Source organism: Tachysurus vachellii, chromosome 6, assembly GCF_030014155.1.
Source record: "Tachysurus vachellii isolate PV-2020 chromosome 6, HZAU_Pvac_v1, whole genome shotgun sequence".
In the NCBI taxonomy this organism is placed as follows: Eukaryota; Metazoa; Chordata; class Actinopteri; order Siluriformes; family Bagridae; genus Tachysurus; species Tachysurus vachellii.
Window position 1 is genome coordinate 10826930 of NC_083465.1, and position 27205 is coordinate 10854134.

At 38.5% G+C, this 27205-nt stretch overlaps 2 protein-coding genes across 3 annotated transcripts in view; both read right to left on the reverse strand.

Annotated features, from left to right (window-relative positions):
* Window positions 1-35: 35 nt before the first annotated feature.
* On the reverse strand, window positions 36-7858 carry slc3a1 (solute carrier family 3 member 1). The gene is made up of 10 exons (XM_060872147.1): window positions 7394-7858; window positions 5445-5624; window positions 5196-5338; window positions 4129-4254; window positions 3382-3501; window positions 2304-2428; window positions 1995-2196; window positions 1706-1882; window positions 1498-1623; window positions 36-509 (listed from the first exon to the last, which is right to left on the reverse strand). Exons 1-10 carry the CDS (start codon window positions 7785-7787, stop codon window positions 84-86), a joined length of 2019 nt encoding a protein of 672 aa, XP_060728130.1. The 5' UTR covers window positions 7788-7858; the 3' UTR covers window positions 36-83.
* A 3355-nt stretch (window positions 7859-11213) lies between these two features.
* ppm1ba (protein phosphatase, Mg2+/Mn2+ dependent, 1Ba) overlaps window positions 11214-27205 on the reverse strand; it is a 32415-nt gene continuing 16423 nt past the window's right edge. Inside the window, exons 2-6 of one of the 2 annotated variants that reach the window (XM_060872148.1) lie at window positions 20269-21108; window positions 19556-19673; window positions 17940-18051; window positions 17537-17594; window positions 11214-13248 (exon numbers count right to left, since the gene is read on the reverse strand). In XM_060872148.1, the coding sequence (XP_060728131.1) occupies window positions 13219-13248; window positions 17537-17594; window positions 17940-18051; window positions 19556-19673; window positions 20269-21096 (1146 nt within the window). In that variant the 5' untranslated portion in view covers window positions 21097-21108 and the 3' untranslated portion in view covers window positions 11214-13218. Of the gene's footprint in view, window positions 13249-17536; window positions 17595-17939; window positions 18052-19555; window positions 19674-20268; window positions 21112-27205 lie in introns of both variants that reach the window. The other variant, XM_060872149.1, reaches the window with a different exon arrangement.

The following is a 27205-nucleotide window of genomic DNA, read 5'->3' on the forward strand; positions in this document are numbered from 1 at the left end:
TTTATAGGGGAGATACAATATGGGCTTTGCAGGAGTGCTGGGCGATGCAGCTTCATGATTTTATTCATTTCACATTCACATTCTTAGCACTTGTACAAAATATTAAGGGCACTTAGGAAGCAGGCTTTCTCAGAGATGTAGCACTCAGACTCGTGGTTGAGGTGAAAGCGCTTATTACTGGAGTATTTCAGCAGCAGTCCCTGGCCCTTTGAGGTCCTGATTTTGGATTTGGAGAAGCTGCTCACAGTCCCAGGATGTGTACTGAAGTGAACAGTGAGCTGATCTGGCAGCTCGCTAACTGCAGAGAGGTTTGTTTCTGTATCTTTGCCAAAGTTCAGGAGTACCAGAAAAGCTTGATTTAGTCCATCCAGCTCGCGCAAAAAGGCAAACACATTATCATCTGCCAAGATATAGCAGAGCCAGCCTCGACTCAGCGCAACCTCCTTTTCTCTGAGCAGAGCCAGAGTGCGATACTGTTCCAGCACTGAGGCAGGGTCGTTCTGCTGAACCTGTACACACAGACACACACACACGCACACGCGCACACACACATAAGTAATATGTGTAGGTACTAAAATAGAAAACAGCCTGTGTGACATTCATTCATATTTATTAACTGCTTTTTTTAACCTGGTCAGGATGATTGAGCATGGTGTCTTCAACACTGGCTGAAAGGGACAAATATAGCCCTATATGGTATGCCAGTTCAATCCAATACACGCTACACACACACAAAGTTAAACCAGTACACCTACTGGCATTTTTGAAGGTGGGAAGTATTACTGTATACAAAATAAAAATTTCAACTTATTCTTGGAAAATATGGTTAGAAATGTTATCAAGAGTCTATTATACCTCTATCACAGGGGTCACCAACGCGGTGCCCGCGGGCACCTGGTTGCCCGCAAGGAGCACTTAAGGCGCCCGCGAGGCACGTTCTAAAATAGCACTGGTCAAAATATAGCTACGCCTAAAAAAAATTTCTTGCTGTAGGTTTTGAATAAAAAACGCTTGCATTAACGTAGGTTTTAAAATTATTATTTAATATTAATATAAATATTAATTCTTTATATTTTAATTATTATAATTATTATTATTATTATTATTATTATTATTATTATTAAAAAGTGATCTGTGCAATTTTGCTCTTGAGGAAGTTTGTATCAAACCGGTAGCCCTTCGTACTACTCAGTTCCCTTGAAGTAGCCCTCAGTCTTAAAAAGGTTGGTGACCCCTGCTCTATCAGTTCCTCTTTTTGATTAACTGTCCGTATTATTAAAAAAAGTCAAAAAAGAACCGTCAAAAAGGGGGATTTAAAAAATAAAATAGAAAGGTATTAGCATTCAATATCAGTTGGCATTTAGATAATAGAAAGTTTATAATCTTTTCTGCAGTGCTGTGTGTTTCATGTCAGCTTATGTATGCATAATGAACTCATATGCGCAAAGAAAAATGAAAATGATAAAGCTTATCATTGTGAGATCTGGCAACACATACCTCTACGTTGATGGTGGTGAAGTTTGGACCTACGTCCAACCAGGTACCGTTCTTGCTGTCACTAAAACCGGCATTGAGGCCTCTGTTCCACTGCATTGGTGTCCTCTGGGGATCCCGACTCTTACTCTAAACAAGGATAATTGTGTGTTTAAAGCAGGTTTGATATGTCGGATTGGGAATGCAGCAAATAAAGTGCCTGCTCACATACTGGGTCAAACTTTCCAAAAGGATCCTGGATAACGGAAACATTGACATTCTCCATGCCAATCTCCTCGCCATAGTACGTGGTCGGGGTTCCAGGTAGAGTTAATAGCAGCATGTTGACGACACGAACATAATCCTGACCAGCTCTGGAGCTCATGCGCGGCTTGTCGTGATTCCCTACCTACAAAGACGTTTTACAAACATATTAGTGCATCAAGCATTATTGTTGTTAACACTTTCTAACTAAAACCATTAAGTCTGTATAGTTTGGAAACACAGAAAAGGGAACTCACCACCCAGTTTGGCCATTTCCCCTTGGGCATGTTTGACATCCAATGTTCAACCAGTTCCTTTGCTCTTGATCCAGACAGACCATCGGGGAGGTCCAGAAGATAAAAGTTAAAGGGGAAATCAGCCTCTTTAACAAAATGCGTTCCGTAGTACATCATGGTTTTGTCAATTTCTTCATAGTCATAGGATTCTATCACCATAAATCTGTTGGGTTAAAGACATAAACTATCATTTTCCTTTCTTGAAGAAACAAATAGAAAGGTCATTCTTTAGGTTCAAATAGAATAGTGTTAATGAGAATGCATGAATACCGATAGCGTCCTGGCTCTCTGCTGTAATCGTCCATGTTTACTCTCCAGCTTCGGAGGATGTCATGCAGGCCTACCTGCGTGTATGTATAGTCATGGTACAACTCAAATTCTGTATCCACAGTATCCTGTAGTGTGAAACGGGAAGAAAAACATCTGCTCTTGAGTTTTGTGTCTGTATTTTTAAAGTCCCATCATTCTGTTCTGGTACAAAGGTGGTGGAGTGAATATACTTAAGGCCATTCTCTTAAAAACCCACTTAGAATAAAAAACAATCATGCACTTATGGCAAGATTCTTCATATAGCAATGACACTTGTGGAAGATTTTTCCAATTTCTGGAAAATTTCATCGAAAGCAAGATAAAAAATGTTATTTCACTGTTTTTTGCTTGGAAAAAAATGATCACATTTTCCTGTAGTGTTTTGCCTTGACATAAACAGATGGATTACTTATTTACTTAAACGTATGTACTTAGATAGCATTGCTTTAGAGTGATACTATCTTTATACCTGAGATAATCTACCATAAAGATATGTGATAGAACCCTTACATGACCTTCTGCCGAGTGCTTTAGATTGAAATGTAGATAAATATATAAGAAGACAAGCTTCCATTACATACTCCACTTCAGTGCTCAGAGAAATAACTCTCTCTGACGTTGTGGTTGCCATTAAAGAGCTGCCTGTGTGCACTGCTCAGATTTCCAGCTCCTTTGTACCTGTGTAGTTTTTAGGATAATTGGAATGACTGCCTGCTAAAATCCAGGGAAGTATGTACCAGTAATCTCCTGACTGCTCTGAGAACAAAGTCACATACAGTGCTAGTTTTCTTTAAAGTGCTTTTCAACCTCATTAAAACGTTAACACAGAAATTCTTTTAGGAATTTTGGGGATTGTGGAATTGGGGGGGCATGAGACATGAATAGTGAGCCCAAGCATTAGACAGCTATAATGAGAGGTACAATGTTAAGCTATAAATACTATATCTATTAATAGAGCTGTCCAGAGATGTGGCCACCTGGTATTACACGGGATGAAGATAATAACTGGTTTGCAGTAAAAGACTGTATAATGACTCACAGGAGGTTGTTCAGGATCAACCTGGGGTTCGTTCCTCAAATGCGTCGCTTCAAGCATGTGCTTGACAGCATCCATGCGAAACCCATCCACCCCCTTCTTTAACCAGAAATGGATTACATCCTGTTAAAGAAAAACAAAGGGAAACTGTAAACTGTAGCTTGGAAAGAAACATATGATAATGATCTGTAAAAGTCAAGATTTCTCTAAGGACTGTTAAATAGTCAGTCATTAAAACAATGAATAGATGCAAAATGCGTGTATACTTCCATTAAGAATTGCATGTTAGCTTGTAAGAGGAAGAGACCCATACAGTAAACCACATCATTCCACAGCTGATAACACTGAATTTGAAACACAGCTGGGGTCAAATGCAAAGCTGCTTGTACACTTGACCCTGCTTGTGTTTGCTACCTTTGAAGACTTTGGCATGTGGGGATGTTAAGCTCATCAGGTGAGACACTGTATGCCTGTGAGCCAGAGATAAAGAGGCTACTGTGACTTGAAAACCACCCGAGAAGATGTCAGCCTGCAGGGTATTACACAACACATCCTCTCATTCATTCAGACACTGCGCCAATCTGCCTGCTCTCTCTTTCACCTTGTCTTTCTCAGCATCAGTAAGTTCATCGTGGTGCCATGTTTAGTGATGACCTTAAAGTGTATACAGATCTTACTAAAATGCTCCTATTACTAGTGCCATGGTAACACTACAACAGAGTTACTGTGGGTTGCTGTGTGTATCATTACCGTCATCTCCTTCACGACGTCGGGGTTACGGAAGTTGAGATCTGGCTGCTCTTTGAGGAACTGATGGAGGTAGCACTGTCCACGAACCGGGTCATACGTCCAGCTGGAGTTCCCAAACACACTCACCTGAGGATGTATCATGCATTAAATTGTGGTTGGAATGTTTTAATGAGATGGTCTGTGTTATTGCATAGAAAGTTCATTCCAAACATCCAGGCAATTTCTGAACTGCTGAAGGCTATCCCTGGGTAATCGGGGGGACAAGGCAGGGGATAGCATGGAAGGGGTACAAACACGACGCAGGGCACATTCACACATACTCACACACACTCACTCACTTACTCACTCACTCATTTTCTACCTCTTATCCGAACTACCTCAGGTCACGGGGAGCCTGTATCAAGGCAGGATACACCCTGGACAGAGTGCCAACCCATCGCAGGGCACACATACACACTCTCATTCACTCACACAATCACACACTACGGACAATTTCCCAGAGATGCCAATCAACCTACCATGCATGTCTTTGGACCGGGGAGGAAACCGGAGTACCCGGAGGAAACCCCCGAGGCACGGGGAGAACATGCAAACTCCACACACACAAGGCGGAGGCGGGAATCGAACCCCCAACCCTGGAGGTGTGAGGCGAACGAGGCTAAGCCACCGTGCCCTCCACATACTCACACATTACAGGCAATTTAAAGATGCTAATCAGCCTACAACACACGTCTTTGGACTGGGGGAGGAAACCTGTGTACCCAGAGGAAACCAAAAAAGCACAGGGAGTACATGCAAACTCCACACATACAGAACAAACAGGAATTAAAGCCCCAACCCAGAGGTGCAAAGCAAATTAAACCATCATGCCCCCCTTGATTTCAAACAATAATGATTATGAAGATTGTTATAATAAAAGGTACTCTGAGGCCCTAACCAGAATAAAACATCAACTAAAGATGAAGGAATGGATTAAAGTAATGAAAAGATTAACAGGCAACAATAATAATAAAAACAATGATGGTAAAATTAGTCTTTCTGCATGTTTGTAGTGGGGATGTTCATACCCAGTTATTAGGCGGTCTGTCCTCGGTGCAGTTCACCCAGATGTAGAAGTCAGAATAGTATTCGGTGCGGTTACGGCTTAGCTGGAACCAGACGTGCTTATCACTAGTGTGGTTGGGAATGTAGTCCATGATCAGTTTCAGACCTGTCGCAGTCACAATTATTACATTCGGACAGGACACAACTCCAAAAAAAATCACAGTATTTGTATGTATGAAACCTTTTAAAGGTTTTCGATTAGATATGCTCACCCATGCTATGCATGCTGGACAGCAGGTCCTCAAAGTCCGCCATGGTTCCAAAGAGAGGATCGATATCTCTGAAGTCTTCTACATCGTAGCCAAAATCCTTCATGGGAGACTTATAGAAAGGACTGATCCAGATTGCTTTGACATTTAAGTACTGGAAATGGCTCAGTTTTTCTTTGATGCCTGCATACAAGCATATGATAAATATATATATATATATATATATATCATGTGCACAGCAAGTTTTTATTTTTTTTACATGTCCAAGCTTATCTTTATTGCCATTACATTACAATCATCATAGTAGAGAATCTTCTAGTTAGTGGCACAACTGGCTCTCAAATACAACTATGACATGGACTTTTTATGGAACATAAAAACAGTTTAAGCTGTGCAGAAAATGATCTATTACATCTGAATATGTGTAAACTCAATGAACTCAGTGCTGTGATGTAGGATGTAGGATACACTAGGAAAGATTAACTTCAAGGTGTGCATGTTTACAGAGCAGTTTGCCTTTTTTTTTTTTACAGAGAAATAGACATGTCTATATTAATAACATGCACTCATTGTTATTTACAGGCTTTGTCTGTTTTGCTAGACTACAGGCCTAAACATGAATATTACAGTCATCCTTGGTATTGTTATATAGCAGATTGTAATTTTTATTCCTCTGCCACCTATAAGGAGGATTGCAATAGCAGTAAAACAGGCAAGGCTTCCCCTTTGCCTGTATTACAACTGTTTTCCCAGAGTACAATAAAGAGCCAGAAGTTTGCAGTTCCTATTTCAGGTCAGGAAGAAATTCAACATAAAGAAAATAAAGAAAATAGCCAAATCTATATATGGCAAAATTATGAATTATAGATGTTCTCAGATAATACAGAAAATAGAAGAAAAAAAATTCTATAACAATAGTGTACATAACTGTGCACACCTTTAAATTGAAAGTTACTTTATATTTTTTAACTCAAGAACACACTATAGAACTCGCTTAATGTTTAAATAAACACCAATCAGCCATGAACTTTACCAACTGTTCATTTACTGCTTAATATATCCCACAGCTTGACAGTTGCTTTTGTAATCAGATAATAAATGTTATTTACTTCACCTGTCAGTGGTTTTCTAATCTAATCCCTGAGTTTAAATACGCAACACCATTCATTTCCAAACAGATCTTAAGGTTGTAATCATTCTGTGTCGCTTCTAGACATCAAGTTTCGTTTAAATCCAAAGGTCAAATCATAAACCCAAAATAGATAACTTTTTCTTCTTATTCTTTGTTTATTTCTTAAAAGCAAGAAAGGACTGCTATCCCATTTACACCAGTTGAACCATGTCCTAACCATTGTTCTAATGACACTGGTGACTATGGACATGCATTGCTGCCACAGAAGAATGAGATGAAATTCCCATCAACATCTTTGTAATATGAGATACATTTCTTTGTTATTACACAAAAAATTATAATGTTTATGTGCATGTAATATCAATCTTGCCAAATTGTAGCCTGTGATTTGAGAATGTGAACAGATATCTTTCTAATCATCATCATCATCATGTATTTATTTTTCTAGTAACAACACTTTTCTTGGACAATCCAGATGTTTTCTTGTAATAAAATGTTTTTTTTTTTTTTGTAACAGAGATGTTTTCTGATATTTACATCTCCACCATTTAGCAGATGTCCTTATCCAGAGTGACTTACAATTTATTTCAATTTATACAACTGAGGATTATAATGGGCCTTGCTCAGGGGCCCAGCAGTGACACCTTGGTGGACCTGGGATTCGAACTCTCAACCTTCCGAGTAGTAATCCAACACCTTAACCACTAGTCTACCACATCCTATAGCCACGACACTTCTCTAGTAATAAGCAGATTTCTCTCTGACATCTTAAGCCTGTTAGTTTACTTTATTCTAAGTATAGTTTAGCGCAGGTCTTTACCGTTGAGGTCTCCGACACCGTCTCCGTCGGAGTCTTTAAATGATCGGGGGTAGATCTGATACACCGGGGATGTTTGCCACCAGCTCAGGCAGGCTGGAGAAAGGGCTATAAGTGTGATGGTGAGCGCTATGAGCGCCAGGGTGCACGCTATAATCAGCCAGAAGAGGATTTCTCTCGGTATTCGGTATCGAGTTTGACTGGAGTATAACAGAAGGACCTCTTTGGGCATCCCGGCGTACGGTTTGATCTGCGTGTACGCGCTTTCCTCTGCGCTCGCCGAGACGCGAATGGAACTTGGGTTGTCTTCCTCTTCTTCATCATCCTGAAAAGCCGGATTTTCGATATATTCCTTTAGCTCAACAGAGGAGTTTTTGTTATCTCGGGTTAAGCTCATTTTGCTTGTGGAGTTTCAGCGCCATCGAATGAGACTGCGCGTAAAAGACGAGCTCTTTTGTACCCTGCAGTGTTTACCTGCTCAAGGCCAGAGTTGGCAGCCTGTCCTTCACTCCACCCCCCTTTTAACACGCACACACTCGCACACGGACTGCGTTTAGTCCTTTTTTTGTATTTCTGTTGCTAGCTGTGCTAACCGTAGCAACCAAGAGGAAAATGTCCTCACTGTCTGAATCCAAACTCCCAGGAAAGACATACACCGATCAGCCATAACATTAAAACATGTCTAATATTGTGTAAGTCCCCCATTTGCTGTGACTCTCGATGGCATGGAGACATGAAAGATGTAATAGTTCTGTAGTATCATTAGTCATCATTAGATCCTTTAAGTCAGTGGTGTCCAATCTTATCCACAAAGGGCCGGTGTGGGTGCAGGTTTTCATTCCAACCAAGCAGAAGACACACCAGAGTCTACTAAAAGCCAAGAACAACTGATTAAACAGGTGGAATCAGGTGTGGCTTCTGCTTGGTTGGAATGAAAACCTGCACCCATTCCGGATAAGATTGGACACCACTGCTTTAAGTTGTGAATTGGGACCACCAAGGATCTGACTTGTTTATCCAGCACTTCACACTGATGCTTGATCGAAGTGAAATCTGGACAATTTGGACTCCTTGAACTGAGTCGTGTTCTTAAATCCATTCTTGAACAATTTCCGCAGTGTCACAGGGTCCTGTTGAATGAGGCCACTGGCATCAGTGAATACCGTTGTCATGAAGGGGTTTACTTGGTCTGCAGTGATATTTAGGTAGGTGGTACATGTCAAAGTAACATCCAGATGAATTCCAAAACCAAAGGTTTCCCAGCAGAACATAGCACAGATCTCTTCCCATAGTGCCTCCTGGTTGCCATGTCTTCCCCAGGAAAGCAATGAATATGCACATGGACATATACATGATGTAAAAGAAAAAGTGATTTATCAGATCAAGTCACCTTTTCCCCTTGCTCCATGGTCCAGGTCTGATGTGCCCATTTGTAGGCATTGTTGGTGATAGACAGGAGTCAGCATGGGCACTCAGACTAGTCTTTCATCAATATAGCACCTTGAAACGAACATCCTGAAATGTTTTATTCCCCTTACACCACTGCCAAAATAACAGATACTTGAATACCATGTTTTATTCTTCATGTAAACCAGCACTGATGATAGTCTCACATTACTTAGTATCAAATCTGGCTGAGAGGGTAACAGAGAAAGGCTAGATTTTCACTTCATATCAGTTTTTGCTGAGCATGGATAGCTTTTAAAGGAACTGATAACTATACCAACTTAGAAAAAGAAGATATGCAGATTTGTATGTATTTCTACGTGCACCATATTCAAACGATTGGAATCATAAAATAACAGGCTTAAGGTTTTGTTTTAATACTGACCCATGACTACTTACTATCTACTATTTATGTACAAATTCAAAAAATTATTTTGTGAATTATGATTTTGTGCATAGTTATATTTAAGGGTATTCATATGTAGAATGCAAAGATTCATTCATTATCACGTGTGTCACAAATCTATAAGATATGAAAATCTTTTCATATGTAAAATGAAAAAGAAGAGATTTCCATCACATTAAATGTATTAGGTTTAAGGATTACATTACATTTGGTGTTTGACAGGAAATTTATAGAATAGATAGAAATTATGATTTTTCATACTATTTTATTCCCGACAATGTCACAGCAGTCCATGGCCGGGAGTCCTAGAGAACAAAATTGCCTATGCTCTCAGGATAGGAGGGGTGTATTCTCTTTTTACCTTTTACCAGCGATCACTGCCAATTGTGGGTGTCTGTCAGCTCATGCATAGAGAATTAAGCAGATAGGACTTTCTTCAGAGGGCTATGCTACACTGTGGCATCAGAGGAAGTATGGGATAGCCTTCGATTGTTTGGTAGCTTTCGTGTGATAGAGAAGCGTTAACTACAAAACTTGCCCTAACTCATATATTAGTGAGAAATTCACAGAAAACCTTAACGACCGAATTCTCGCCAAGTCTGTCCTCCCAATTTACATTTATAATACACATACACTGCTTAAAGCACTGTACATTCACAGGCCATGTTGAATTTAGTCAAAGAAAATTCTATTTCCTTGGTGTCTACATGTTTGGGGCCACATCTGGGCCATCAGCACAGCTACACTGATCAAGAAAGTGCTTTAGTATCTTGACGTCTTGAGCAGCTTGCATCACTGTACCATTGAGCGCATATTGAAAAACTGCACCTGTGTGGAATGATGGCTGCTTAGTCTCTCTCTAGAAGGTGTCTATATACTTCACTGGAGCCTAGCACAGACATCTATGTATCACAGACATTGTCTATGATGGGTGAAACAACCCAGCCACAGTCTGCTCCCTCTTCTTCCACTGAGGAAGCACTTCAAGAGCCTCCACTGCCATAGCAGTAGGCAAAGAATTCAACTTACTCAACTATCACACCACTAATCCCCATTTCCCAACCGCTAGCGTGGATTGCACTCAGATCAACTAGCACTTCTCCTCTACACACACTAAACAGCTTGCAAAGTCTTGCACATTCTCCTATCAGCACCTTATCTTAAGTTGCACTCATTTCAATGCACTTTGAACATTTGGTCACTGTATTGTTCCGACTTTAATTACAGTACGTTCATCCATGTCTCCTGAGTCATTTACACATTTATTTGCAGGTCACTTTGCACTTTACAGCCACTCTACCTCATTATCTACTTTCTACCATTTCCACAATGCTGCTGGCTGTCATTTACTTTCGGTCTAAATTCCTTTTTGGCTTTGTACTTTTGTTCTGCTTAATGACAAAGTGAATGTAATAAATCACAGTTTTCGTGTAATCTGAACGTTTTGAGCTCAAGCACTCTCCACAGCAAACAGACCTAAATGTAATGCATTATGAAAAGCATATTATTCACAGTCATTTATTGGGCCATTGACTCATAACATCTTAACTTCATACAAATGCATCAATAATCATTATTTTTACCCAGGTTCACGTCGTTAAACAGCAGAACAAGTTTAGAAATTTTAAGATTTCTTATTTCTTACCTAAAAAGTAAGTACTTCGTTAAGTAGTGCCATAGCTGGCAACCGTAGTGTTAAATCATTGTTGAGGGGTTAATAATGTAGCATTTCAAGTCAGACTTCTAAAATACCTAAAACTAGAGAAGTCTGTGTCCTTGGGAAAAGTACAGATTTTAATTATTACCAGTGTAATATTCAAAGCAATAGTTAAAGATGTGAAAATCAACATCAGAAAAGACTTTTACATTTACTAGGTCAATCTTTTACAGTGTTTTTAGAGAATATTCCAAAGAATAAAATCCCAGCTGAAGACTTGCATAAAGCAATCGAACACTAGAATACAAAATGAGTAACAGCTTTTTAGTTGATCTTTATTGTTCTGCTCGAGTTCACCATTAGCCACGACTGCAGTCATCTGTGACTCTTGAAAATGCATTTGAGCAAAACAAAAGTATTACACTTGTACGGCAAGTTTAAAAATAATACGCAAATTCATCATAAAGCTTGTATTCATGTTCAGCTAAGCAAACAAAAACAGAAAAAAAAAAATAAATCATGTAATTTTACAATACACTCTGAGGGGAGGAGGGAGGCAGGTGGATTAGGAGTTCTGTTGTCCATTGTAAAAGTCAAAACTGGGGGAAGGCAGAGATATGAAAGAGAAGATTTGAACAGAGAAGTAGTGTGGCTTCACTGGGAACCAAGATCTCAGTATGTTCAAAATAATCTCCTTCTTCATATGCTGGCCAACACACAGCCACATGCATGCTGGTCATTCCATGACAAATCACGTGAAAGTTTTTTGATCACCCTTTAGAGGCTGCTGTAAAATGGGAACAAATCAAGAACATTATAACTGGGGGAAGAATAAAATAAATCCAATAAACTGTCATTTTTGCTGATAGTCATCTTCAATTTCTTATAGAATACTTTCAAATATAATTTCATACTGGCACAAAAGTTAGTTTAATAAAGTTTAAACAAAACTAAGTTCTGAACATAAAACCTCTGGAATTACAGAGGATGTTAAACAGCATCTTTGTCATTTCCCTTTAAATATTTCACATATTACATTACTTCATTAATCTCTCTCTCACACACAAAATTGTTAATAGAGGAAAGTGAGATGGCTATTATTTGCATGTTCATTGTTCAACTTTCATTTCAATGTCATCCAAATCAGGCCAACTTTCAGGCTCGATAACTTGGTAAAAACTGAAAAACCTGGATGTGAGCCAACAGTCATCTGGTGTGTCATCGATAAACCTCTGATATGTTTACAGACATTTATTTAGTAAGGTCGAGCCAACAGAATTTCAATTACTGGGAATTGAAGAATTACATGTGAATATAAAACAGCTGATGGTTCTTTACTATCTCATCAAGCCTTTATTTAAAAAAAAAAAAAGAAAGAAAGAAGGGGACGGGGTGACATCAAACCCTAGTGATTTCACACAGAAGAATAACAAATTAATTAACCTTTGTCACCTCTATTGCTTCTTAAACAGTAAGCCATAAATGACACTGTACTCAAGGAGGAAAAATATATGAATTAGAATTTTTATATATATATATATATATATATATATATATATATATATATATATATATATATATATATATATATATATATATATTTTCTCTGAAACAGCAGGTTTAAAAGCTTATAACAACCAAATTGCTAAACTGCAGACTGAAGTAATATTGATGCAGTCCATCTCCTTTAGCATCTGTCAGAGCACATGTGGATTGGCAGTCAGGTGTAAAAGGTGCAAAAAAGCTGTCAAGCTTCAAACTTTTCCACACAGGTTATGTAGTAACGTAGCAAGTCCTCCACACATGTTCCACATGCAATAGTCAGTCATGGAAATCCTGATTAAAGCTAATGATGGTCCATATCCCCCAGGTTCGAGAGTGTAGCAGTGGTCTCGAGTTGCCTGGTGGCTCTATTGTGCTCAGGGTGTGAAAGCTATGAAACAGCCACCAGCCCAAGTTTCCCCATCCGTAGCTGCTTAGAAAAAGGCACCACAACGCTTATGGGCGTGCACTGCTCCATAGCCAAGTTTCAACAAGAACACCAACAACCACAAAAGGGGATAGGGGACACAAAATCTGTCTTTACGGTTTGATTTGTACTTTCTAAAGCTAAAGTTCTTTTTCCCCTCATAAGTTTTTGCCAAAAAAAAAATGTAGTTTGTAATCCTGTTGGGCAAACTGTTTGCCATTGGACTTCAAATTATTACTGATGACCCAAAATTAAACTGTAAATTTCATAAAAAGGGGGGGAACAAAAGTATGAAGGGTGTCTCGTAAACAGAGGAATCCTTTAAGGCCATAGGCCCTCATGGTGGGCAGCTACCAGGGGTCCTCCAGGTCTGCAGCATTCTAGAGAGAGAAACAGAGGTAGCAGAAGGAAGAAATGGACAAAGTTAGTTATTAAGGAAAAAAGACAAAAGAAAAAATAAACCCTTAAAACAACCAGAGGATGATTTATTTCCTCTAACATCAAGTGTTTTATTCAGTGTATACCACAGCATTTTGGGAGGAATCAAATGTTCAGTTTATTCATGAGAAATAAATCATGCTTTTAAACCATTAAAAGTTACATTTAGTGCTTTAGAAATGCAGCAACACAAGTTCCGTTATGGTAGCTATAAAAGGTCATTCGTTCACCAGCCTCTCTTTTTAACGTCTTTTCTCTTGGCATTAAAACAACTTGTTGCAGATGCTTCACCATAAAACTAAGTACATGTTTTGTAGTTTTTACCTATTTATTACAAGACTTGGATTATGTGGCTCATTTGCCATGCAAGACCCAATGAATGAGCAGTTACTTTAGAAATGATAACACATTAGTAGGAGTGCATTAATATAAACCCATCACTTGAATTACAGTTGGAACTACGGTCAACACTGTGCTGCTAAAGAAAATAGTAAATAATAATAATAAATTTCTTTTAACAATGTTCTAGGCTGTATTATTTTAGTAATTTACTAGCTAAAAGCATAGCTTTTGATAGCTGTTTGAAGTTTAAACCTAAAACAGAATTATGTTACGTTTGTCTTCATTAACTATTATCTTTATCTTAAATGCTGAGACAGTAACAACAGTGATGGACAATTGTGTCAAATATCGGAATATAGGCACATGCCTACACAGAGGAGGATGTGCCTTGAAACTGATCTTTAAAAATAAAAAAAAAAAAAGGCTGTTTTTGACAGCCTAAGCTATGTATATATTATATGGTTTATAAATGTGTTGGAGGTTAAAAGATTATTAAAAATATTTATATAAATAAATAAAGCCACTGCTAAGCAACTATATTGTTGGCTAATGGGCCAAAACACTAGTTACACAACATGCATTAGAATTATAATGTCTCTTTTGCAAAGGCTTTGTGTCCTAGAATGGTACATTTTGATTATTTATATAAATGACACTGTTCTGATACCCAGTATCGGTATCAGACAAACATGACTGGAATTGGACTGGGGTGATTGATTATATATATATATATATATATATATATATATATATACACATACATACATACATACATACATACACACACACACACACACACACACAAATAAAATGTCAACTAAACATGAATATTTAAGAAGACAAAAAGTGATAATTTCCCCTATATATCGAGACCTGGGGCACCCTGTATTTACATATATATTAAATTTTTTAAATTCAAGTGTAAAAATCATTTTAAAGCATAGTCACTTTCAAGAAACCCTTTATTTGGATTACCTGGGACCTGGCTGATACTCAAGGTTTCAGTATTGGTAAAGAAAATGCGTTTTCATGCCCTCTCTGATTATTAATTGTAAATTAGCTAATTTGAGAAAACCCCTAGCTGAGTAAACAACTGTGCTTTGTCACAGAACACTTAGTGTCAGGATACAAACTCTCAACATTAACTGTGTAACAGTATCCCTAATTTAATGCAGTAACGAGAGCACAGTAAGTGGGAGACAGCTAAACAACTTGCATACAAGCATAGATCACTCTGATCAGCACTTAGTCAAGGAGAGACTACTGCCAGTAATATACTGTCCATATCATATAATAAACTAGATGAAAAAGTCCATCCATAGATACACAGACTGAGCAAGAGTCCCAGCCAAATGACACTTCTTTTATATTCACTACAGGAATTAGATACCTTTTTACACTGTACATAGCATCTGTACTTTTGCATAAAAGTGACAAAACAAGGCTCCTGCTGTAGTATTTGCATTTTGCCAGATTATCAGGACCTCGTTATTTCCGTTTTAAATTTGCCAACTGGAGACAGGCCACGTAGTTAAATAAAAACTTCTATCAAGATTCAGACCTCAGAGTCCTCAAAGCTAGTCATGACCATCTCTGCAAATTCAGACATTCTGCAATCACCACTTCCAGTGTGAGGACTAGGCCTGGGACTGTATTTACAGTGGTGACAAGCATTCAGTTCTGTGCTTTCTTAAGATGGATTAGCAAATTACAAATATAGGTAAATGTTATGAAGCCTACCACTGTGTAAGATCACAAAGTCTGTTAATCCAATAATTAAGCCATTTTCACTTCTACAACTTTACTTTCTGAAGCTTTGGCATTTACTACAAGCATGTGTCAGTCATGACTCTCTTCATGCTGCCAGCGTTCAGTAAAAAAAGCCACTTTGATTAAAACGAGAACATAGACAGTTATTCCATAAATTCATTTATCTTGCTTAGAACTGCATTACTAATAATAAAAAACCATTAATAATTGTAAATAAAAACTGTCATACCTCAGACAAGCTCTCATGGGATCCTAACACCAAGCCTGAGTAGCTATGATCTCAGATCTTAAAAATCATGTCAGCACAAACCAAAAGCTGTTCTAAATTCTACCAAATTCTAAATGCATGGAAGAATCAAGTCTATTGAAAACATCCTTGTCATCCTGTTTCCTGAAATTAGTTTACATTCTGTCACTGTATTGTTTTTTTTAGCTAACTGGTTGATCTTTAGTAAGCTTGAGAACAAATGTTAATCCACACTTCTTTTACTGCTGTAAAGTATCCCTGGATCCTGTTTAAATGTACAGTGAATTATCCTATAAATGAACAGAATACACAAGTCTACAACAAACATAAAAGCCTATTATTCGGTGCTCATAAAAAGAAATTCAAGCATTTGGGCACAGACTAAATTCCTGTTTATAACCATAAATACACAGTGACGTAGTTGTGTTTTTAAGCTGATTCTGCAAACCCGTGTCACACACACGTTATCAGTGCATCACTTGGCTGCATTGTTTGTTGAAAACTTTTTCCTTGTTGGGTTACTCGTGTTCTTAGTGTGTGGGGGTGGGTTTTTTTTGGTATGGTGATCTCAGCCTTTGTGCTTTGTTGCAGTTGTCCAGAGAGATGAGCTCAGTGCAGCTGTGGGGCTGTTTGAACAGACTGTATGTGTGTGTGTGTGAGAGAGAGAGAGAGAGAGAGAGAGAGAGAGAGAGAGAGAGAGGGAGAGAGGGAGAGAGCAAGAGCAAGAGAGAGAGAAAGCCAGTGTAGCGCAGTCTCCTTGTGAGCTTACTAAAACTAATGGTAGTACTCCGTATAGGGGAGACCAGGTTGTAACACTTGTTGCTTCAACACCTGTAACTCCGAATTTTTGAGTTAGAATTCTATTCTATTTTACAAAGTACCCACATTTGTTGACTACAAATGGCACCAAATCAAGCGCCTGCAATAGTATCACAGACTGTGTTTGTGTTCTTGTACAGTATGTGGCTCTGTGTGTGTGTAAATTTGTCTACTAGAACAAACTTCCTTAACGATACGTATGCTTATTGAACGCTCTGTCAATATACCTGCGCAAAGAACATGTAGGTCTAAACCAAAAACAATGTCATTGTTTGTCTATTCTTAATCAGAGTCACAGTGGTGACAAATGAATGCCGGTAACCCTGGAGTGTAGGCTTGGTGAGCCCAAAGACTGCGCTGGGCACATTTTACCCGCACTTCCGTCGGCTTTGAGCTTCCATATGGCTCCATACAAACACCACAAATGTTTTCGTCATTCGAGGTTTCAGAATCCTCAGCATTGGTTTTCAAAATTTTCTTTGTGGTCTCACTCCTTTTTCTTTTGCCTTCCTTTATTTTTTCCTGCGATACTCTTTCTTACATATTTGGTCTGTCTGTTATGATGTAAGATGTGTTACAACCAACCCCACCCCTGTCAGCCATTGTTTAGCTAGCTGTATTAGCTCAGTGGCTTGACATTAGCAGGGGAAATGTGCAGCACATTTGGCCTGGGAAAAAAAAAATAATAATTTTTCCTCTAATATAAGTCATATGATTATAACTGCAATAGTTTAAGTACTAAACAAAACATTTTCTTGGTCAAAATAGCTACTTTCTTTTATTTTTTATTCTTTATTTTATTTTTAAAATTATATTTTTCTCTGTAGAATCTGCATGCATGTGTTTCCAGCCTTGACGACTACCATGTGCGATTTGGAAGGAAGCAGGTAAACACTGATATGATCAGATGACTCCTACCTTATTCCTAATTGGTGGAAGTGGTGGTGTTACAACCATACCCGGTCTCCCCTACACTACTGCTGTGTATAATGCATACAGTATTAATGGGAGTACAACAAAAGGATTAAGGTCAGAAAAAAACGCTCACTTACCCCATCATCGTCTCTTTGGGGATTGAGCCGGTTATACACAGCCTCAATAACACTGTGCCTGCAATGAAAGAAATGACACTCATTTTCTCACAGGCATCACTGTTCAAAGCTTCTGTGAGTGTTGCAGATTTGATCAAAACCATTTATTTTTTAAAAGGAACTGTCCTTAGGAAGCTCCCCAGACCAATTCAGTGTACATTTGGTGATGTTCGAAATCAAAGCTGTGAATAGTACAAGAATAAGGTGCAGGGAATGTAGAAAGAAAGGTAAAAATTCAATCAACAGTGTAGGTCAAATTAACATATCTCTAGCACACTGGCAAATAGTATAAACTTTTCTACTTTGCCATTCACTGGATTAGGTGTTTGACTGAACATGAGTGTATGTGCGTGTGCATGCTCACTTGCTGGCGAGGCCTCCCCCTGGTGGGAGGTTAGGGATATTCTCTGTGGCAAGGTTCCTCAGGATATGTACCAGATCAGGAATTCCCTCTTCCCCTGCTTTCTCGATGAGTTCTGAATGAGAGCGTACAGATGACAGGTTAAATAAAAAGTACAAATAGAACAAACTGCAGCTAAGTTTGGAAACACTGAAAGGACAGCCAGAAATAAAGAAACCACTCACATAAAAAGATTTCCCAAGCAATCTTAAAGAACCTGAGGTAAAAATTTGGTGTATAAACTTTGTGAATGGCAAGTGACACAGTCAAGGGGACACAGTGAAAATGGACAGGGGAAATGAAGGGTACCCTGCAGCTCAGTTAGACTGCTCTGGGCCTGGTGCCAGTTGAATGTTCAGCCAGCACATTCCTAGTTGGTGGAACAGTGCTGACGTCTCCCAAAGGCCTTCTCAGCATGCAGCCAAACATTACCACATTATTACCCCAACCATGACCCAACATTCAAACCCATGCGTTTACATAACCCACAAAACTACATTTAACGCGCATCTGCTTGCCAAAATATGTGCAGCATGCAAGAAAGAAAAGGGAAGGACAGGCGAAAAAAGGAAAACCAAAATCAGCGATGTCAGGCTATTGAATTACAGAAAAAAAGACAGGAGTGGACAAGTAATACATTTATTAGCTGTTCCACTGGGCAAGAGAACGTTTCAGTGTTGAACAACTTGTTTTACAAGTCTGCCTACTGGGTTTATTTTCAGTTAACAAATTAGCAGACCTGCATGACAATTATGGCTTGTGGCCCTGTGGTGAAAACCCCCACCACACTGATCCACAGAAATTAAGAATGCGTCCTTGGCTAACATGTAAACGTAATTAAACAGCAGTCAGGTGGTACGTGCTAATAGTGCCACCATGCCATATTTAAACTAAAAGATTCAATGCAGATATCATGTAAACATGCTTTGAGAATGTCAACATTTTGTTCTTTCCTTGATTGGAGGCCAGGAGGGAAAAGCAGCCTACAACTTGTTTGCCAGCTCAAGTGTTTTGGGGGTTCGAAGCAAGATGCACAAATTTCACTTCTGTAGAATGCTTTTGAAATTATACGCTTAAAATTTGTGCTTTCTGTCGAGTGGATTAGAAACACATGCAGAGCAGTACAGGCACTGAGTAAGCATTGCTGTTCCTTTAAACTGTCTATCCAAAGCACCATGGGCACTATGAGCAAGAACAAAATTCCCAGGTCTGCTGTGTTCTCCCAGTGGGGTCCTGCCAAATTTGTTCAGTTAAATACTAGCAATAACTACCAAATGTGTACAAAGCAATATTATCTTCTGGCTCTTTATCCTCTTCTCTTTTGCAAAATCTAATGTAGACATTTAGTTTAAAAATGTGTTTAATGTGATGACATGCGATCATAACATGACATTGATTTGGCTTTGTCGAAAATTATGTGTAGCTGGTTTTGTATGGTGTAAATACCTGCCTTCAGTTCATATACACACGCAACATTTTAAGACGGAAGATGATTTTTCAGGACACACAGACATGACAAGCACTGTTTTGCTTTAAGTTCATTATGTGAGCTTTAAATAAGTTTTAAAGAATTCTCTCACCTTCCACACGAGATTCAAGGAACTTATCCAACTCAGCGTCTCTCTTCACTGCTTCTTCTGATACTTTGGGTGCATTTGGCAAACACACTAACACAACACTCATATTATCTCGACTTCCCTGTAGGAAGAAGAGAAATTTAAATTTCCTACTAAGACTCCAGAACAGAAAAAAAAGGCTTTTCTATTCAAATTCAATTCAAAATTCAATCCATCTAAACATGAATAGTTCAACATTTTTTTCTGCCTAATCTACTACAGTCAGCTTTGGCTTTTTTCAGAATAGAATAAGGGGAAATATTGTTTGATAAAAATAAAATTCTAAGTTTCTTGAATTTTGTGGTCAGTTTATAAGTGAAGAAAGGCCACAAATCACGTGGAATGTTTATAACAAGAAAACTCTACACTACACTAAAACAATTCTTTCAATAAATAATTCATAAACATTTTATAAAAATATGCACAAATATACTGCACAAAATATGTATCTCCTTAATAGCTGCCAGCCACCCTTGGGGATCTATTCTTTATGTACGTATAATTGTGCTTTCCTTCTTTTCTTAGCCCAGGGAAAAGTGAAATTATGGTCTGAATCACACATTAGCATGTGATAGATTAGAAAAGAAATCTAAGTATTGCAGTGAAACAACTCCTAGCACTACACAATGACTGAGATAAAAGCAAACAATTTCCCAACAGGAAGGAAGATCATCTACCTTGTGAAGGCATGTGTCCACCACCTCATTGCACACTTTTTCCAAGTCATCAGACACCTCTAGCCTGGCACGCACAAAGGCACACAGCTCTTCATTACTCATCACATCCCATATTCCATCACAGGCCAGCACCACAAACTCGTCCTCTTCTGGCACACGGGGAATCTCAAATACCTCAGGCTCAGGAGAAACCAGCTGCTCGGTGGGGCCTTTGCCCTCCACACACTTGTAGTCATAGTCGCCCAAAGCACGTGACACAGCCAGAGAGCCATTCACACGCTGGATCATGACGGACCCACCGGCATTCTGGATGCGCTCCTTCTCACGTGGGTCACATGGCTTATGGTCGAGTGTGGAGAAGCGAACACGCGCATCACGACAAAGCAGCGCACGTGAGTCACCACAATTGATGAAGTACATATGATCGGGTGAAAGCAGTACAGCCACGGCCGTGGAGCCGCTGCGATCAAGGCCATTGCGCGGGTCGGCAAAGCCACGCATGTGCTCATCAATGCGCAGGAAGCCAGCACGCACGCCGCTCTTCACCGCCTCCACACTGCGGCCTAGCTCGCCGGCTGGTGCTGCTGCCACAATGTGTTCTAGCAGATGCTTGGAGCAGTAGTTGGCCACACGTGAGCCTGCATGGCCATCATATACAGCAAAAAAAGACCAGTCGTCAAGGCCATGTGGTAAGCCCACAGTGGCTGTATGTGCATCCTCCATTTCCACACGCCATCCTTGCATGCTGCTCAGGCCATAGCGCAGGCCATTGCCCTCACCGTGTGCATTGTGCTTCTCCGTCTTGGGCTTGTCTAGGAACGCCCCCATGACTCTCACCACCTGCTAGGACAAAAAACAGACGAGCAAGTGATCGAAACATGAACACTAATTCATCATCGTAAAGCATTATAGTGTACAATGCAGAGAGCTAAGGGCAGTTCTCACAACCTGTCCGTTTCATCTATGAGGCAGTGAAAAACTATAAAGGGTAACTGATGTAACCTCAAGCATTTTAGACAGTGTGCAACATAGGGCTTATCTATTTACCTACTACCTTAAGACTAACACAATGTAAACTAAAGGTTAGTACGGCAAATAATCAGTGTTGTGGGTGTAGACTTTTACTTAAAGAGAAGTATAAAGTATCAAGCAGTGTGTTTGCATACATATGAAATGTATATTCAACAAGCAAGGGGATAGAGACACTAAATATCTTGCTTATAGACCTTGATATTTATTAAAATAAGCATATAAATCATTTTAAATTAACCCCTAATCATCTTTATATAAACAAATAAATAAAATATTTTTACAATAACCATTATAGTTAAAGATAAATCTGACATACATTGATAGCTTTTATGTCACACTACAGATAAAAGCACATGTTTCAAGGAGAGAGCTCAAGTGGGTTCATGTCACTTGGTTTATCTGCTGTTTTGTAGTATTGATTTTTTGGTATTTTCCATCTCACTCCAGGGTAAAGGCTGTTAAACTTTTGTTGTGACTTGCAACCCACAAAAGCTACTGCAATGAATAAGTCAGAATTTCATTTTTCTGACACTATAAAGTCAGAAGAACACATGAATATATGACAATATGATTCCAAGCACTAATTCAAACTCATAAGTTTAATATCGGCACAGCTTTAACCGACAACTGTAAGGACTAATAAGTAGCATAAGGTTGCCTCTCTAAGCAAGCTTGGTCTTGTATCTCTCCCAAATTATTCATCACTTTTAGCACAGATTGACAAACATTCGGCAAAAGCACATTCTACTTACTGAATGATTGTCAAAAGTGGATAAGGAGAGTTGAAACAAACATGCTAGGAAAAAACCAAACTGTGCTGAACTCTGAACGCAAACACTGTATACTCCTGGTGTACACTTCCCTCCTCTCCCCCATGAGGTAGTCTATACAAGAAGATATTATAATTTTCAAGATTTCAACACAAGAATGTTTCATCCTAGAAAGTGTATTTGTGCCCATTATGTAATATGTGATAATTAAATGTTTACCCTGGCATCTAGGTCAGCTGCCTAATACCTCATACCTAATAAAGCTTCCGGAACAAACTTCTTGAAAAAGGGCAGCACCTTATTAATTGTGTTTAAGCATCCCTTGTGTCTTCATAGTTAGTGAACGCAATGAGCATTACAAAAAATGCCTTGGCCAAGGAGAACCTCCCACACTAAACTGAAACGGCATTGGACATGTATATATAAGGATTAGACTTGCTTCCCAACAGATGCTATTCTATTAAGGCCAAACTGAAAAGTGTTGAGGTTCTTGGCTCTGAAACCATGAAGTGGGTGTACCTACCAAAAATCAACACACTGCATGCCTGATAATCCTATCGCCTCTGCAGAGCTGCCTGAGCTTCTAAAAAGTGTTGTGCTGCTCAAACGCAAAGCCACAGAGAACAAAACATTATTACTGTTTCTAATCTAACTTCAAAGAACGCAAACATTTTCCATCTTATGAACATCGATCCCTTTCAAAATCCAATTAATATGTTCCCTAAAAAGTCATTTCTTAAGGAGAGTCACTAAAAGCTGTAATGACTTTGGTATTCAGGCCATCACTTCTGTGGGAACCTTTTGTTTGGTGTCCATTCAGAAACCTCTGCTGTTCTGTCCATTCGTGACTGACAGTGCAACTCAAGTTATCTCTGTTTATCATCATATTATAACTCACACGCAGCACGGCTGAAAGGAAAATCTGGTTTCTGTCAACAAATCATAGCATGCAGAGTTAAAATACCTTTTTATTTTAAAACCACAGAAACTCTAGCTCCAGTTGGGAGAAAAGCACAGCTCATTGCTACTTTAATAAATGAGTAGGGGAGTATTGGTTGAACTGATTAACTGCAATTTGTAGAAATCTGTAGAAATGTTAGAAGCTTGATTTTTTTAAGCAGCCAGCTAAGTGTAAGCCGTTTAAGTGAACATGTCTGTTTCTACAATAGTGGTGAAATATTAGAGTAAATATATTATAGGAGTATAGAGTAAATCAGATATTTCCCAATGATAAACTGACCTTTAAATCAACATTACCGAAAAAGGTTTGACCAAAAATAAAGAAATAAACAACAGCAGGCACAATTATTAAGGACAAGAAACCAAAACATGATACAATTCAGTTCAATCCAGTCTACATACTGAAAGATACCAAACTAAAAAGCACATTGCACCTTTCTGTAGACAGGTTTTGGAGTGCACAGACTAACTAAATCACGAGATACCACCAGGTCACACACATCCACACTATGATAGCTTTGAGAGTGTTAACGGTCACAGTCACTCCAGATATTTGGCCATGGTGTGTCTTGTTTTTGGAGTGCATTAAGAAAAGAACTAGTAAATGCGATTATAATATACTTCACAATAAGCAGTGAAGTTTATCTTTCACTCCATCTTTCACTGTCCAAACAGGCCCAGAAACCTGCCTTCTTTTTTTCTATTGGCTCATAACTGTGAGGTTCATGAATTCACAGGTCTAAGTTCCTTCAGATAAAGAGAAGCGCATTCCTCTCCCACGTCCTATGTCCTTTCTCTTTCAATGAATTGGCTTCTCTACCGGCCAAACTGAAAGTGCTTGTGGGCTCACTGGTGCTAGAGATTACAAAGAAAATAAAACATTACTTTTAGGTGTCTTCCATATCTCTGTTGAAGGACTCTGAATTCGTAAAAGCTACAACGATACCAAAGATGTTGATAGGGGTGCATTCCAAGTGTACAGCGCTGCTATATTGCACGGGTCAAAAAAATAGTGTGAGGGTTTTGCCGGCAATCACGGTGTGCATTGCTCACAACATGAAGTATTACACACCAAGGCATTTATATGGATCCAAAACAAGAGTCACAGAACAAGAAGAATTCCTGAAGATAAGATCATTTGAAACCAATTAACGTGAAGAGAGACAACACATTGTTAATGTAATACAAACTGTCAGTGGTGTATGGATATTTGTAATGGTTCGGAAGAATGAATTTGCTCTGGTTACACTGTCATTTCTCAAACAGAAGATATGTACAGTATCTAAAACCAGATATAACTGGTTACTCAGAATGTAAACACAAACATTGGTTTGATTTGAGCTGTTTAGGATTGCTGTTCATAAATGAATAAACAGTAAGCAACAAACCTACTAAGATATCAGAAACATACAACCAAAAAAAAAATTAACACTTTGCTTCTAAACACTGACCTAACAGAGTTTAAAACAACATAAAAGGGCTCCAGAGTGTCCTAGTTGTATACGGCTTTGCCCTGTTGCAGAACAACGCCAAAGTCCTTCTAGTAAAGTCAGTCCACCTGACAGCCATCTTGGCAACACTCCCCCGGGCTGTTATTTTTTTCTGTATCTATTTGAATGAGAAGAAACCCAAGTAGCAGAAATTAATTGTCAAAGATGACATTTCAAACAGACTTTGTGGTCTGCAATCTTCAACTGTCCACTTTGGAGGAGCCTATAGTCGCTTTAGCCTGAGACTCCTGTAGTTGGCTGTCTAAAGTGGAACCTGATGTAGTCATCTACTGTTGTAGCCCATCCACCTCAAGGCCTGATGTTTTGTGATTGGGTCATGCAACAGGACAACAATCCTTAGCACACCAGAAAACGTACTTCTGAACGGCCAGCAAATAAATAGAGCTTAACCCACTGAGATTCTGTGGTGGGGTCTTAAGAGAGCAGTTAATAAATGACGTTCCACAAACATTAAAGAACTGTAGCGATGTGATGGAGTGAAACAGAAATTCTCAAACATTGCAAGAGACTGAAACTCCGACATATAACATTTTATTTAAGTTATTGTTGTCATCGATGGTTCCATGTTATTGGAAGGACATTATAGGATGTACTTTCCCCCTTCAAAGAATACTGAATTAGTTTAAAAATTTGTTAAGGTTTTTTGTGATCACCTTGGTTTATAGAAATTGGTGAGGACCACACAATTTTTATTTAGACCCTGATAATGAAAATGTGTTAAAAACCTTTCCCATGACATCAATGGAAAACTTATTTATCAAGTCAACAAGAAGTAAGGCATTTCTTTCCCTCTTTTACTGATTATTGAGCTGAATTGACTGCCAGGCAACTGCAAATAAAAACTAATAGCCTGGACTTTAAATCTGCTTCTGATCTATCCACCCTGATGATGAACATACCGTTTCAAAACTCAGCGTTCTCTGGCAATTAAATTCTCTAAACAATGTTCTCACTGGACAATTTATTTGTTGTATTAACATCTTTGATTACAGCTGTGATGTACATCTGTCTAACATGTGCAGAGAATAAACAAAAATAGACTGCAACTGACTTAATGAGTTAGTGTGCTTCTTTAAAAAAATGGAGTTTGGCATATGTAGTACATAATGACTTACCACCATAAAAGACCTAGACTTTTACACCTATGTGAGCCAGCCATGTCTGGCAGAAGCACAGTGACCACAGGATCAGTTTTTTAATTAGTGCAAACAGCAGACCTGTGGAACTTGGAGCTCACCATGAGCCAGCACTGTGAGCAGGTCAACACACTGCCAGGTCACTCACACCACAGTCCGAACTGTTCTTAAAGGCTTGCTTTCACTCGAACACAATGTACAAACACAATACAAATTACGGAAAATAATTCACAATGACACGGGTTTCATTTCCTTGCAAATGCTGAAGCGTGTTTTGAATTTAAACATTTGCTGTTAAATAAACTACATACTGTACATCTTCCTCTTAGAAGTTTACAGATCTCTTTATACAAATGAGTTAAAGCTAAAAAGCTTTCACCAATATTTAAAAAAGTTCAACATATTTAATCATATCTAGCTCTAAAATTTTCAATTCACTTTTAAACAGTCAGTACATTCGAAAGTTTTTTATTGTATTTATCAGGGCTTCCCTCCAAACCCACATCACACTGTTTTTACTTTATATTCAGTGTTATAATTTAGGTATGTAAAACAAAAAATGTATAAAATACAAGCAACCAACTATATATAAGGATTCTAAAGAGGTTTAATACAAGGACTTAAATCCTAATAAATGTCTATGCAGATTTGCAGTATAATTTTATATTTACTGTGACAAATCAACCGAGAAAGATTTTAAACAATAAAAGATACTGAACTGCGAGCTCCTATACTGGCATAAACTATTGTTTAAATAACACTGATTATGCACAAAAATAACTTTCTGTTCAAATTTTGGATGCATATATATGCTTGTTAACGGTTTAGTTTTTTCCACTTCTGGACCTCATTAGGATCAAGAACAAGAATGGTCTTGGTTGCAGAAAGCCTGTCTAGAATAGAATACCATAATCAAACAAAAATGCTGATTTGTAAACCCAATCAACATTCTGAAATGACGACTTCTGCCTCAATTTAAACTCCACCCAGAACATGTGGTCGGAGCTGAAAACTCTGAAAATACCTTTGTGAAAACCATAAGACATCATCAGAGCTGTCAAACATCTGCATGCACAATCTGCTCAAGATCGGACTTAATGTTCATATACACAATGGAAAAAGGGAGAATCTTGCTGTGTGTTATACTGTAGGATGCTACATTATACAACATTCAAGTGTAATGAAGAAGGAAAAAAACCATTTTGACTTTTCTTGCAGGTCATGTACTTTATACAGACAACTACTGTAGATAATATTGCAATATTAGTCTGTGATATTTTACTCTTCAATACAAAAGTTTAAACAGGAAGGTTATAGGAGGATACGCATACACAATCTAATATGGAAATATCCCATAGCTGCACTAGTGGATTTATTGTAGTTGCAGTGAATAAACAAACAATACAAAGCCAAACTGAAAAAGGAATTTCAAACCATGACCAAAGATTTGTGGACACCTGACAATCACAGTTGCATGTGCTTGTTGATCATCTTATTTCAGATTTTCCTTTAATTGGAATAATAACCT

Bases quoted from the DNA above. Each gene is read 5' to 3' on its own strand.
- slc3a1 (XM_060872147.1), bottom strand. From the start codon at position 7,787: ATGAGCTTAACCCGAGATAACAAAAACTCCTCTGTTGAGCTAAAGGAA. The intron at 4,255-5,195 runs GTATGAACATCC...ATACATCCTCAG, and splicing joins ACAGACCGCCTAATAACTGG to GTGAGTGTGTTTGGGAACTC. The intron at 3,502-4,128 runs GTAATGATACAC...TTTCTTTAACAG, and splicing joins ACGTCGTGAAGGAGATGACG to GATGTAATCCATTTCTGGTT.